The following is a 13,841-nucleotide window of genomic DNA, read 5'->3' on the forward strand; positions in this document are numbered from 1 at the left end:
GACGGCTTGAAAGGGAGTCACTTAACAAAGTGACATATTAGAGTAGAACGTATTAAACAATCTAGAGGTTAATGTTGACAAATAGGCTTTGAGTAGCGGGATAAGCAGCAAAGGGATTAGACATGAGGATTGAATAGAATGAATGGTAGTATGAATGGCATAGCACCTAGGCATGAAATACTAATATGTATTAGATAATATATTCAGGAGAATTTGAATAAATAATTAATAAAAGAAAACAAAAGGTGTATGTACTGTTATTGGAGATACTAGTAACGAATATGCATGAGATCTATCTTCATACCACGGAGACAGTATATGCAAATAGATCTCATGCATATTCATTGGGAAAATCCTGAAAACCTGACTGGGTTGTCTCCCTCAAGGACCAAGGATGCCCACCCCCAGCCTAGATGTATGTGCATATTAGGAAGGGTGTTCCTGGGGATAGGATTGGGTGGAAAATGCACTGAAATACACATACTTCTAGACTTCTGTCACAGAACAGTTTCATGTAGGTCAGGGGCCCTCAAATCTGGTCCTCGAGGTCCACAACCCAGCCTGGTTTTCAAGATGTCCACAATAAATATGAATGAAATCTATTTGCGTGCAATGGAACCAGTGAATGCAAATAGATCTCATACATATTCATTATAGAATTCCTGAAAACCAGGCCAGGTTGTGGACCTCAAGGATTGGATTTGAGAACCCCTGGTGTAGGCAAAGCATACAGGTCTCAGGTTTCAAGAGATGCCCTTCATGTCCAAAGATGCTCTACTTTGAAAAGGTGGAGGGATTTAATGGTTTATAACACTAGAGAGACGTTGTGTCACTGAGCTCTTGTTGCCTTTTTACAGGGCTCTGGGGTCTGGTGAATAACGCAGGGACTGGCATTCCGGGAGCCCCGAATGAGTGGCTGACCAAGGATGACTTTGTGAAGGTGCTGGATGTGAACCTGGTGGGGATGATCGACGTAACCCTCTGCCTGCTCCCCTTGATCAGAAAAGCCAAAGGCAGGATCGTCAATGTGTCCAGTATAGTAGGAAGAATAACCTTCTGTGGAGGGGGCTACTGCATCTCCAAATATGGAATAGAAGCCTTTTCAGACAGTCTCCGGTAAAATAACCAGAGCTGGTGCAAGGGGAAATGGGCACCTGAGATGAACCTTCAGCATTACACTCCCCCCTCCCCAGGGTTACCATATGGCTCCAGAAAAAGGAGGACGGATTGAGCCAGCCGGGTTTTACTTCCATTGCAAAGCAATGGAAGTAAAACCCGGCTGGCTCAATCCGTCCTCCTTTTTCTGGAGCCATATGGTAACCCTACGAGTCCCCCCAGATGCCTAAATCTCACCAAGATTTTGAAATGTGAGCTCAACAATAATGATCGTCCCAACACCAATCCTCTCACAACAATTCTGTAAAAACTCATTATGACATCATTCCCTGGATTCCATAAAGGTCATCCAAATTTGGGAGCGCTGGGCAGATGCTCACATAAATTAATTAGTTAATGATCCATTAACAATCAGTTATCGGTGTTAATTAGCACTAATTTGGACTCGTGTGTATCTGCTATGTGCTATTCTATAACGCAGACCCAAAGAGTCTCTCCTGCAACCCAAAGGGGGTGTGACAATGGGAGGGGCATGGGCGGGTCAGAGGCATTCCAAATATTTGGATGTAGTGTTATAAAATTCTTGGGTTGCATGCTAGGATTTTCACCGGGCTTCAGCAGGCGTTAAGTCCTCACGCGCAAAGTTGGGTGCAGGTTCTTAAGCACTATTAAGAACACAAGAATAACCATACTGGGTCAGACCAATGGTCCATCTAGCCTAGTATCCTGCTTCCAATAGTGACCAATCCAGGTCACAAGTACCTGGCCAAAACCTAAATAGTCACAAAAATAATAGGGAAAAACTATCACTCCTCAATAAGAAATTAGAAAAAACAAAAAAAAGGAGTAGCAAAACTGAGCAGCAGTGATGAGAATCATAAGGCTTTATACACAGAAAAGCCCATCAAACCTTAATAAAGGAAAAACCAGACAGGAGGCATCATAGAGGAAATTAAATCAGCTATGTTTTATCTTCTATAGCACAAAGCTATTTCAGATCTGCAGCACGTCATACATATTAATAACTTGCCTCCTATACCGGATAAACCCTTTTTTATTGTAATTTTATTTAATTTCTAATTTTAAAGTAGTTTTATGAAAATTTTCAATAAAATCAAAAAACACAAAAACAGTGACTCCAGTACCTAATTTTGTGCTATAGGAGATCACATAACTGATCTAATTTGTTCTATGATGCCTCCTATCTGGTTTTTCCTTCTAGAAACCCAAATAGTAGCCACATTCCATGCTACCAATCCCAGGGCAAGCAGTGACTTCCCTATGTCTGTCTCAATAGCAGACTATGAGCTTTTCCTCCAGGAACTTGTCCAAACCTTTTTTAAACCCAGATACGCTAACTGCTGATACCGCATCCTCCAGCATGAGTTCTAGAGCTTAAGTAGTCTTTGAGTGAACAAATTATTCCTCCTATTTGTTTTAAAAGTATTTCCATGTAATTTCATTGAGTGTCCCCTAGACTTGGTACTTTTGGAAAGAGTGAAAAATCACCCTAATCATATCTCCCCTCAGTTGCCTCTTCTGCAAGCTGAACAGCCCTAACTTCTTTAGCCTTTTCTCGTATAAGAGTCGTTCCATCTCCTTTATCATTTCAGTTGCCCTTCACTAAACCTTTCCTAATTCAACTATATCATTCTTGAGATGTGGCAACCAGAATTGCATAATACTTAAAATGAGGTTGCATCATGCAGCAATACAGAGGCATAATATTTTTTGTTTTCTTCTCTATTCTTTTGCTAATAATGCTTAGCATTCTGTTTGCTTTTTTGGCAGCTGTCACATACTGAGCACGTTTAAGGTGGGGCAGTAGTGGTGTTATATCATACTGTCCTTTCTTTTGTTGAACTGTATACAAAAAGAAAAAAAAGCAACACTGGGCCTTCAAGACTGAGACGACAGGAGTATTTTATTGACAAATGATCCGACACGGGCCGTGTTTCGGCGCTAAACAGCGCCTGCCTCAGGGGTCAGGATTTAGTTGTAAAGTGTACAAGGTGTATGTATGTCCAATGCCTCTGAAAATGAACGAAGGAAATCTTTAAATCCGAGCGTGCCTGTCAAAACAGACAGCCGCAGCGTTGAAAATAGACTCCTGTGTAAGCCTTTTCTTTGAAAAAAACTGGTAGAATCCTGGGATGAACACAGAGAATCTCTAATTAGAAAATGGAAGTTATAGAAAGCCTAAACTTAAATGGCTGCTTTTGTGTGAATATGTCGTGTGACACTTAGATGGCGACTCTGGCTGTGATGAACTAGGGCTGATACCGGGAGACCTGTACAGTCTGTGTCTCATATATGGCAATGTGGTTTAGGATGGGTGGAAAGGGTTTAGACAGCAACTTTAGTGACTGAAACATGAGGACAGTGATGGACAGCCTTTTACGGTCTGTGTCCCGCAAATGAGAAGATGAACAGGCTGGAGTGGGCTTTGAGGGCAACTCCAGCAGTTGGAACATAAGGATAGGGCCAGGCGGACTTATATGGTTTATGTCTCAGAAACGCCACAGAAAGACCATAATCAAGTATATAATATCACATTCATTGTTGATTTAATCATGAATTGATAATGATTGTGACTATTGGGCAGACTGGATGGACCGATCTGGTTTTTATCTGCAGTCATTTACTATCTTACTATTAATCCTCTCTGCTCCCGGGCTAATGCGCAGACCTCAGCTCTGACATAGGCACGAGCATCAGATGTCACCTGACCTACTGCTGCGTGCATGTGGCAATCTCTTAGCACACAGTGCCAGTGAATCAGAGAAGTCTTACATGTGTGCACCAGAGCGTTCCAAGTTCCGTTCCTTCCTTGCCTGCAGTGCTGCGGCTCAAACCCAGAGAGAGACTGAGAGAGCCGACAGCAATTTTTTTTTATGTACCAATAAATTCTTGCAGGACTGGGTGAGGACAAGTTAAATTCTCACGGGGACAGGTTAGATTCCCCACGGGGATGGGCAGGGATGGGTTAGATTGCCTGCGGGCACGAGTTAGATTCCCTACAGGGATGGATGGGGATGGGTTAGATTCCCTACGGGGACGAATGGGGACGGGTTGGATTCCAGTGGGGACGGGTGGAAATGGGTTGGATTTCTGTCCCCATGCAACTCTCTAGTTCAAAGTCATATTATTGCATTCCAAAAGGTTCTGATGCTACAAACTAGACCCATTTTCTCTGTCTGTAGCTCTGACAGATTTAAAAGCAAAGAGGCATAGCAAATAGTCTAACACTAAGGGGCTCATAATCAAAATTTTAAAAATCCAAAAAAATGGCATAAGTGGCAGATAAGCGTGTTTCTCACAAAAAAATATTTAAACCATATAATCAAACATTTTTAAAAAATGTTTAAGTCCGATATTCGCTGGAAACAAAACATCTTCATAAGGGGTGTTTCAGGGCTGTGTTGTGGGTGTGAGATGAGCGGGGTTAAGTGATGCATGTTTTCTTGTGGTAATGGATAGCAAAATGACTTCCCGGGGCCATAAAGAAAAACATTGTGATTTAGACCTGCTTTAAAAGCAACTAGGTCAAGGCCAAATCTGTTTTTGGACTCGTGAATTTGCTGAGTTGGAGCATGGAGAGGTGGAAGTGGTCGTTTGTGAGAAAGAGTAGAGAGTTGCTGAGTTTTATGGCACTTTTGTTTGTTTGCCCCAGTCTGAACCTCATATTTCCTACCTTGTCTCACCTCCTCAAGTCTTTGCCCACACCTGCTAGCCCCCAGACCACACCCACAGAGCTACCAAGGGAGCCGACCTCCTATGTGGGAAATTTAGGGCCCACCCTGACCTGCCTTGCCCATAGCTCTACCCCGCCCCACCTATAACTCTGCCTCACCCGCCCATAACTATGCCAACCCCACCCACAACTCCTCGCAAGTCTGCCCACAACTCTGCCCTGTCCTGCACACAGTCACACTAGCGGTAGCTTCTTCTTCTGGCAGCAGCAGGAGATGACGTTTTAGGAAGGCCTCTCTTTCTGACGCTGGAAGGGGAGACTGCTCAGTGGGAGATCCTGGCTCCTCAGTGGGAGTGCAGGATATGACCCACTGAAAGTGGGAGACTTGACAGGTCTGCACCCATCCCTTGCTCTGTATCTAGCCCGCTTTCCCTACAAAACTCTCACTGTCCCCAAACCCCCACACTTCCCATTCTACCCTCTACCTGCTTGTCTTCTGTCTGTCATTGTTGCTCTGATTGTCCAATTCCAGTTTGTCACTGTGCTGTGTGCTGATGCTGTCTGCGTGAGGACTGTTTGTTGCTGCTGGGAGGGTAAGTGCTTTGTGTTGCTGCTGTATGTGTAAAGACTCTTTGCTGGTGCTGGGTCTCACTCAGCACAGTAGGTGGAAGCAGGGCTGGCGTTAGGGGTGAACAAACAGGGCAATTGCCCTGGGCCTGCATATCACTGGGGGCCCCAAACTTACCTAAAATTGAAAGAGGGACAAGTGCAAGCAAGGTTTGGGGCTCCCTCCCTTGCATCTCCCTGGGGCCCATCATGTCTAGCACTGGCCCTGGATGGAAGTGTACACAGTGGAGTTACTGGGGTTAGTGGGTTGCATCTGTAGTGGCAACTCTAGTCACAGGAAGGTGCTGTCCAAACCCCTTCCCCCTCCCCTCCCCTTCCTTTCCATCTCATCTCATAGGATTCTAGTGGATATGGGGGTTGTGGGCACACTGTTATGAGCGTAGCTGCATACTGGTGTTGATCCAGGACAAAGCTGTTATGGAGATACAATGTCAGTGGTACTTATGTCGGGACCTGAGGTGCTCCCTCATGCGCTTGGTGAGGTCTGGATCTTCCCACCATACCTTCCGGTAATGGTGCCTGAGTGCCTCAAGGTTCCTGTATATGCCAAATGATCTACAAAACACAAGTTGGTGGAGACAGGGTTCAGGTGATGGGCCTTCTTAGCATCACATACATAATTTTTTAATGACATTCAATGCTTCTCACATGGCCTGTGATAGATGGCTACAGCCATATAGCCAGATTTAGGATGGGGTGGGTATGCAGTACACATTGCCTATTTTATTATTTGTTATGCTAAAACTCAATACCCATTAATTTTCTGCCCAGTGTGTGGCAGCGGCCAAAAAAGCAAACAGGATGCGAGGAATTATTAGGAAAGGGATGCAAAATAAGACCAAGAATACAGTAATGCCTCTGTATCGCTTCATGGTGCGACCTCACCTTGAGTAATGCATTCAATTCTGGCCCCCATATCTCAAAAAAATTATAGCGGAATTAGAAAAGGTTCAAAGAAGTGCGACCAAAATAATAAAAGGGGTGAAACTGCTCCCATATGAGGAAAGGCTAGAGGTTAGGGCTCTTCAGCTTGGAGAAGAGACAGCTGAAGGGAGGATATGATTGAGGTCTATAAAATCCTGAGTGGTGTAAAACGAGTAGAAGTGAATTGATTTTTCACTCTTTCAAAAAGTACAAAGACCAGAGGACACTCAATGAAATTACATGGAAATACTTTTAAAACAAATAGGAGGAAATATTTTTTCACTCAAAGAATAGATAAGCTCTGAAACTCACTGATAAGCTCTGAAACTGTGGTTAGCATATCTGGGTTTAAAAAAGGTTTGGACAAGTTCCTGGAGGAAAGCTCCATAATCTGTTATTGAGATGAACATGGGGGAAGCCACTTCTTGTTCTGGGATTGGTAACATGGAATGTTGCTGCTAATTGGGTTTCTGTAGGGTATTTGTGACCTGGATTGGCCACTGTTGGAAGCACTAGGCTAGATGGACCATTGGTCTGATCCAGTATGGCTATTCTTATGTATTCGGCCGAATAGTAAAATATTTTGTTTGGTGCAGCTGTAATATAGAGACACACACACAAACACCCCTCCCACACACAGATACATACACACAAACAAAACACAGACATACACATAGATACCAATGGAAAACACATACATACACACATGAATTGGGAATAACTCCATGAGGATGCCCACGTTTTCCCTATCACGCATCCTTCTCTAGGGCTGACACATCCCTATCTCTGATGGGCTGCCTCTTGGTAATTCAGATATGCATTTCATTTTCTTTGTTGTATATTCTACTATGAAACCTATAGGCTGAACCATACAACTTTCTTATTGTTTGCTATGTATACTGTCATCTAAAACCTATTCCCATAGTACCCTATGGTTAAACTATAAAATCCATCCTTTGAAATCTAAAGATTTGATATATTATCACACTTGCTTTCATTTTATGATGTTATTTTAATTTTTTTTTCAAACCAACTTAATGTTTGTATACTGCTTCTTTCAAATAACACCCTCCCTTCTGTCCTCCAGAGACAAGACAGATGCATATATACAAATAGAGGGGTTGGAACGAATTACATGATCCATGCTCTGCAAGCCTTCCCCACTTGTTAAATTTTAACATCTGAAAGCCTCTTTTTATTTATAGAGCGTACAGACCACTTCTTTTTTTCTGTAGAACATTTCCCCCCCACTCTCTAACTGGAGTTCCAAAGGAGATTTCCCTCCTCCTCCACTCCCAGTCAACTGAAGCACCAAAGGCAGAATCAGTCCCCCAGTTTAGGCACATTCTACTAACGTGGCCATGTATAAAGTTTGCCTAGCTCTGTTTTAGGGCCTATAGTTGTCTACATTTTCCAGTACTTTCGCCTGACACCCCTTTCCTCCCCTCATCCTAAAAAGAAATAAACAACAACAAGGAGCAGAAATAAAATGTTACTAGAAAGAGGGCTATGTTCAGACTGTTTACCCTTGAGCTTATGTGTTGTATGTCAGGGTCTTATGCATCATAAAATCAACCCAGTTCAGTGATACAGACTTCTCCAGTGTGTAATATAATGTAACCAAGCCTCTGTGCTACTCACTGCTTTTGTTATAGACGTGAGCTGAATCCATTTGGTGTTAAAGTCATCATCTTGGAGCCAGGTTTCTTCAAAACTGAACTCAACAACTTGCAACACATGAAGACAACTCTGTACAACATCTGGAGCCAGGTCCCAGCAGCTGTCCAAGAGAGCTATGGGCAAAAGTACTATGAAGATTGTGAGTTTCCTTATTTTATTGACATGGGTGAGGCTCCAGTGATAGATCGTAGTTGACCATGGGAATCAACTGTGGTCCCCAGTCCTTATTGACATTAATTATGCTCAAGAATTAAACAGAAGTGTAGAACATCTCTTCAGGAGCAGTTAGGAGAGAGCTTTGGATTAATGAGTTGGTCAGTAATTGAACCACAGGTGACTAGATTGTAAAAGATAACAGAATGTCATATCTTACACTTTGCAAGAGTCATATTATTCATGGAACTAAACTAGACAGTGACTGAGGTTCCAAAGTAGTGCTCAAGCTTATTTTTCAGGTACATAAGAGCATGATTTTTGCCATACTGGGACAGCAAAGGTCCATCCCAGTATCCTGTTTCCAACAGTGGCCAATCCAGGTTACAAGTACCTGGCAAGATCCCAAAACAGTACAATACATTTTATGTTGCTTATCCTAGAATATGCAGTGGATTTTCCCAAGTCCATCTTAATAATGGTTTATGGACTTCTTTTTTAAGAAGTTATCCAAAGGGGATAACTACCTAAGGAATACATAGACTGGCCCCACAACCCCCAAGGGAAAAAAGGAACTGCTAAAGGGAAAGAACAGGGCAGAGCTACTCTGCAGACGAGATAAAGGGAGAGTAAACAAACAGAGAAAGCTGCCTTGACACACACAGACCAGAACAGGAACGCTGCTCTCCGCACACAGTAGACAGCTACAGCAAACAAAAGAGAACTAAAACAAACAGGAGCAAAATACAAGGACAAGAGAAGGCAGAACCACAGGGAGCAGAGCAGCAGCTCAGCACAACAAAGGGAACACCGAGGGAGAGAAAGCTAAACAAATAAACTGAAACCACTCAGGGCCAGATGCACTAAACTTAACGAGCCATTAACGAGCAAGTAGTAAACCCTGGCATGCACTAAAGACTTTTTTCCGACAACGGTAGCTGCTAACGAAAACGGAATGCAGATGAGCTAAACGCGCTGTGATTGGCTCAGAGACTTCCAGGTCTCTCAGCTGAGTGAAGCACTGCCAAAAAAGGCCAAAATGGATGGGTTTTTTTTGCATGGGTGCCCATTTTTGCCGCCTTCCCCCCTTGCAATTATAAAAACTTCTTTTTTGGCAGTGCTTCACTCAGCTGAGACCTGGAAGTCCCTGAGCCAATCACAACGCGTTTAGCCAAGCTGAGATATCTTTTTTAAGTTGGTGGGGGGAGGAGAACTCTTTGTGCCCATCCACTTCTTGACTAGGCCCTCCCAAAATCTGCTGTCTGGCTACGCCCCCGAGCTGATTGATGGCCTTCAAATCACTCTTGCAGCCAGTGTGGACCTAATGTATCACAGTGGCTTCTGTTAATATATGGCTTGGCTTCAGACCTACCACTGGAATAGTGGTGGGCTAAGCTACACGGCCTAAAACAACTGAAAAAGTACTGACTAGGCCAAATGACAAGCTAATGATTTCTTATATGAGAATCTGCAAAAAGCAGGTCTGAACAATGAGTCTTAACACAACCAGGTACAACTTTCTAATTGAATATAGCACCTATAATGAAAGAATAATGGGTAAAAGGAATAAAATGAGGTTCTTAAAATGGGACTTATTTTCCATAAGATGGCACACAGATCATAAGATGTTATGAAAGGTATTACAAAAGGAAGATGTGAAACTGATAAAGATATTTTGGTAAACGAGAAAAACAAAATGTTCCAAAAACATGTTGACTTTGACGGATATGGGGCAATCTCTTGAAATAGCTAGAACGGAAAGACAGATGGTACAGATGCGCATCTGGCCGGATACGAAAGTATGATCTCAGAAATTGAGAAATATTAGAAAAAAAAAGGTGCCTCACAATACACTTGTATTGGGATCTGGGGCTATAAAAGAGATAAGATTTTGACAGGGAGTTGGAGTCTTCCCCAACACTTCTCGGACGGCAGCGCTCTGTGCCATTGAACCCAGAATCTGTTTGATGTCTGTACTTAATTGAACACTTGGTAAGAATAAAGCCTTCTCTCTGAAATCTATCTCTGTCTTTATTTTCAAGCATTCTTCACCTTTCATTGATACTACAACCTAAGCCACACACACACCTGACACTTAGTGTGTAGATAAATTACTGTAGCATTGTAATAGAATACATGTGGGTACATAGATGAACAAGGATTCACTTAGATCCTAATAGACAGAAGGCCATGGTCATGGACATTACCTTTGACTTACGACTACTGATACCTACACAACTGAGATATCACTGGGATGGAATCTCACAAGGATTTAGGCAGGCGGGCCAACAGATAGTGGAAGCGCAGACCCTTTGTCCTTGGAGAAGGGTATACCTGGGGCGCAAAGAGGGCCTTTAAAATTTACACTTCTTTCATTGCTGCCTCTAGTGCCTAATAGTCTCTTGGCTCTGGCTCCTGCTGATACAAAGAGCTGCATGCTGAGCCTGCATCTAGTCACGCTACGAGGAATTCGCTGTCAGTCTCACCTGTGCCATTCAAAGTGGTGCAGAGCCTTTCATGGAGGCACAACGCAATTCTGTGTTTCAGAGGCAGTGTTGGTTGGAAGGAACAAATAATCCAATCTCCAGTCCCGTCTCCATGCTCTCTAGTTGCTGATGCTGTATTGGATAAAATATTGATAAGGCCATGTTCTCAGTGGCCCACCCCATTCTGCTACCTGTGTTGTGTTTGTTCTGGGCATATGAGTTGGGTTTGACTTTGAGCATGTGTACAGATTTAAGAGCACAGGTTACAAATTTAGTCCGTGCCCTCTGGCAGCCATGGGTGACTATGCTGAAGCCAAGGCTTTTTTAGTATTTATAGATATGGGAACAAATGTTGGAACAGATTTCTAGGCCCATGCTGCAGGCTGCTCTCCTCACAGAATTCTCCAGCACTTCACTGCAAAGCAAAGAATTAAAAAGGAACCTTTCAATTTGAAAGACGTGGTTAGGGTGGATTAGAGCAGACCATTCTTGGGCCAGTATTAAAGCCCATGGCGGTCAGTATTTTTTTTTTTTTAATCAGCTGCCACAGGTAAATAAAACTGGGATATTGAACACTGGTATCCGAATACCGGCTGGTGCTGAATATCCGAGAATCCGTGCTGATGTTGGCGCTATCTAGGTTGCAGCGATATTCATACCACTAACCAGATAACTAACTGGATAAACTTAAGTCAGTCTTTTTACCATCTTAATTCGGACTTACCCACACACCTGCTTATGTGCTATTCTATAATGCTATGTGCCCAAAGTGTCTCACGTGTAACCGAAAAGGGGGCGTGGCCATGAGAGGGGCATGGGCGGGTCAGGAGTGTTCCAAATATTTAGGCACAGTAAACAGTCTGAATATTGCTGTTGTGAAGAGCCCAGGGAAAGGGGTAGGGAAAAGAGCCAGAGAGGACTACTTTACCCTAAAACCCCAGGAGACATGGCCCGACCTAGATTGCTCTCTCCTCCTAGGAAGAGCAGATTCTCCCTTTCCCCTGAGAGGCAGGAAGACTACAGTTCCCAGCAGCTCCAGGATAAGGCACCTGACCTGGCTAGGAAGAGTCTCCAGCACTACAATTCCCAGGCTCCTAAGGGGGAGGAGGGTGTTTGGCTGGGGAGGTCTAATCAGGAAGATATGGGACAGCTGGATGAAAGGCAAATGTAGGAACCCATGGACTGGCAACCTTTAGAGGGAAGACAGGAGCTTCCTGAGGGAGAAACTATGGAGATGGAACCTATGGATGTGTCAGCCCTGGCCCAGGTGAAAGGGCAACAGTTGAAAGGGCTCATAGCAGCCTTGCTCTCAAGCTTGGTGCAAGGGGGGAGAAGGTTGCTGGGGAAGGAGGAAAGAACCGGATGAAAGGTTCAGCCCTGACCCATGTGGGAGGATACCGGGAGTTAATGCTGGTAGAGATATGAGATGGGGTCCATTCAACCTCTGCTAATACATTTAAGTAGGAGTGAAGGTATTAAGGGCTGAAGCTAAAGACAGGAGAACTGTTTTGTATATAAATGAGCTGTATCACCAGAAGAACTGTGTTCTGGGAATTGAATGAGCTTTGGGCATGTAGGGGCCTATTTCAATGTACTAGTGACTGTGGGGGACTGTGGAGTCAAATTCAGGAACTTGCTTTGTTTGTGTGAAGCAATTTCCCTCCAAGGACTGTGTTAGCCTTTGGAGGGGAGTGGTCCTGAAACAAGGAGTGTATATTAAGCCCCTGTGTTACAGACTGCCTAGGCAGGGGCCTAGATGAATTTGAAGAATCTGGACTTGGGGAGACTGCACCCAGGAATATAACCAATTTGAGTTTGTTAATGAACTTTATTTTTAAGTTGCTAAAGGAAAGCTCACAAAGGCGACCGGAGTAGCAGTGTGACTCAAGCTTACCCAGAGCTGAAGGGCAGCTTGCCTCCTCGTGAAGGGGAGGCGTGACTACACTGTTAAGCGGGTAACCTCTGGCTGTGCCTGAGCTCCACCCACTGTCTAGATAGTGCCAAGGCAGTGTTTTTTCGGTGGCACTCTTCCACCCCACCACCACCATTTTTAATCAGCTTCTAAGGAAGCTTCCCCTGCTCCTGTGCCCATGGGTGCACCAGACGTAAATTTAGCCCTGGCTGTGGTCCTCAACTCACAGAAAACTAGCAGAGCTAAGTCAGAGACTGAAGGAAGTCTTTTACATATTATAGCCTGTTGGCAAGGTTGAGAGTTTGAAAGCTGTATGATATGGAAAGAAAGGGTTCTGTGCTCCTTCCTAACCAGGAAGGACTGTCCTCTCTGATTCTTGTATTCTTGTTTTCCTATATACAGATGTGAAGCACACAGAGAAAACTTTCTTAACCTTGTGCAACTCGGACCTGTCCCCTGTCTCAGATTGTATGGAGCATGCTCTGACAGCTGTGCATCCCCACACTCGCTACTCTGCCGGCTGGGACGCCAAACTCTTCTACATCCCCCTCTCCTACCTCCCGACAGTGCTGGCGGACTTCTTGCTTACTTGGCCTTTACCCAAACCAGTGGAATACAGATAAGCCTGTGGTGACAATGGGTAATGGACAGAGGACCACTGTGAACTGCTGAGACCCCTGAGACTCATTGAGATGTCCTTTAATTGAGTAAAACTCCATCCTGCATAACTAAATCATCATTGATATACTTTATTTTCTCATCAGCATTTTTTTTCATTGTCCTACACAAACAGCTCCTTCTCTTTGCCTATCTCTACTGCTTCTGTGGCTCCTGCAGCTCTGGATAAGACTGGAAATACCTCTGAATTCTGCTTCATTGGAGTGCAGTGTCACTTGGGTGTGAAACCCAATACATAACTCCAGGGTAAAGTTATGGATGCTAATGACCAAAAGCATCAAGCAGTCTGCTCTCAGGATGGGTCTAACTTTCCTGTTCACTCTGCCTTTTCATGGTAGCCAAGGACTGGGGGGGGGGGGGGGGGGGGGGGAGGAGAATGATAAGGATAAAGTCTGGTGTCTACAGGAGAGTTTTTATTTGTTCTACGTAATTGAATGGTCACATACCAGTGCTTCGTGCCACTGAAATATGTTTTTTCTGCTACAGAGCCTCAGAGAAAACTCATGTAAAGACCCAAAGCAGTCGTTAAACAAAAAGGTGTCCCGGTCAAGGCTTATTTTTGTCACCCTCA

General features: G+C 44.0%; 1 protein-coding gene across 4 annotated transcripts in view; it reads left to right on the top strand.

Annotated features, from left to right (window-relative positions):
* Positions 1 to 13,608, top strand: part of LOC115464870 (retinol dehydrogenase 16-like) — a 41,151-nt gene extending 27,543 nt beyond the window's left edge. For all 4 annotated transcript variants that reach the window (XM_030195229.1, XM_030195228.1, XM_030195227.1 and 1 more), the window contains exons 3-5: positions 858 to 1,116; positions 8,017 to 8,180; positions 12,995 to 13,608. In XM_030195229.1, coding sequence (XP_030051089.1) covers positions 858 to 1,116; positions 8,017 to 8,180; positions 12,995 to 13,215 — 644 coding nt within the window. In that variant the 3' untranslated portion in view covers positions 13,216 to 13,608. The remainder of the gene's footprint in view (positions 1 to 857; positions 1,117 to 8,016; positions 8,181 to 12,994) is intronic.
* Positions 13,609 to 13,841: the final 233 nt, after the last annotated feature.

Source organism: Microcaecilia unicolor, chromosome 3, assembly GCF_901765095.1.
Source record: "Microcaecilia unicolor chromosome 3, aMicUni1.1, whole genome shotgun sequence".
Classification (NCBI taxonomy): Eukaryota; Metazoa; Chordata; class Amphibia; order Gymnophiona; family Siphonopidae; genus Microcaecilia; species Microcaecilia unicolor.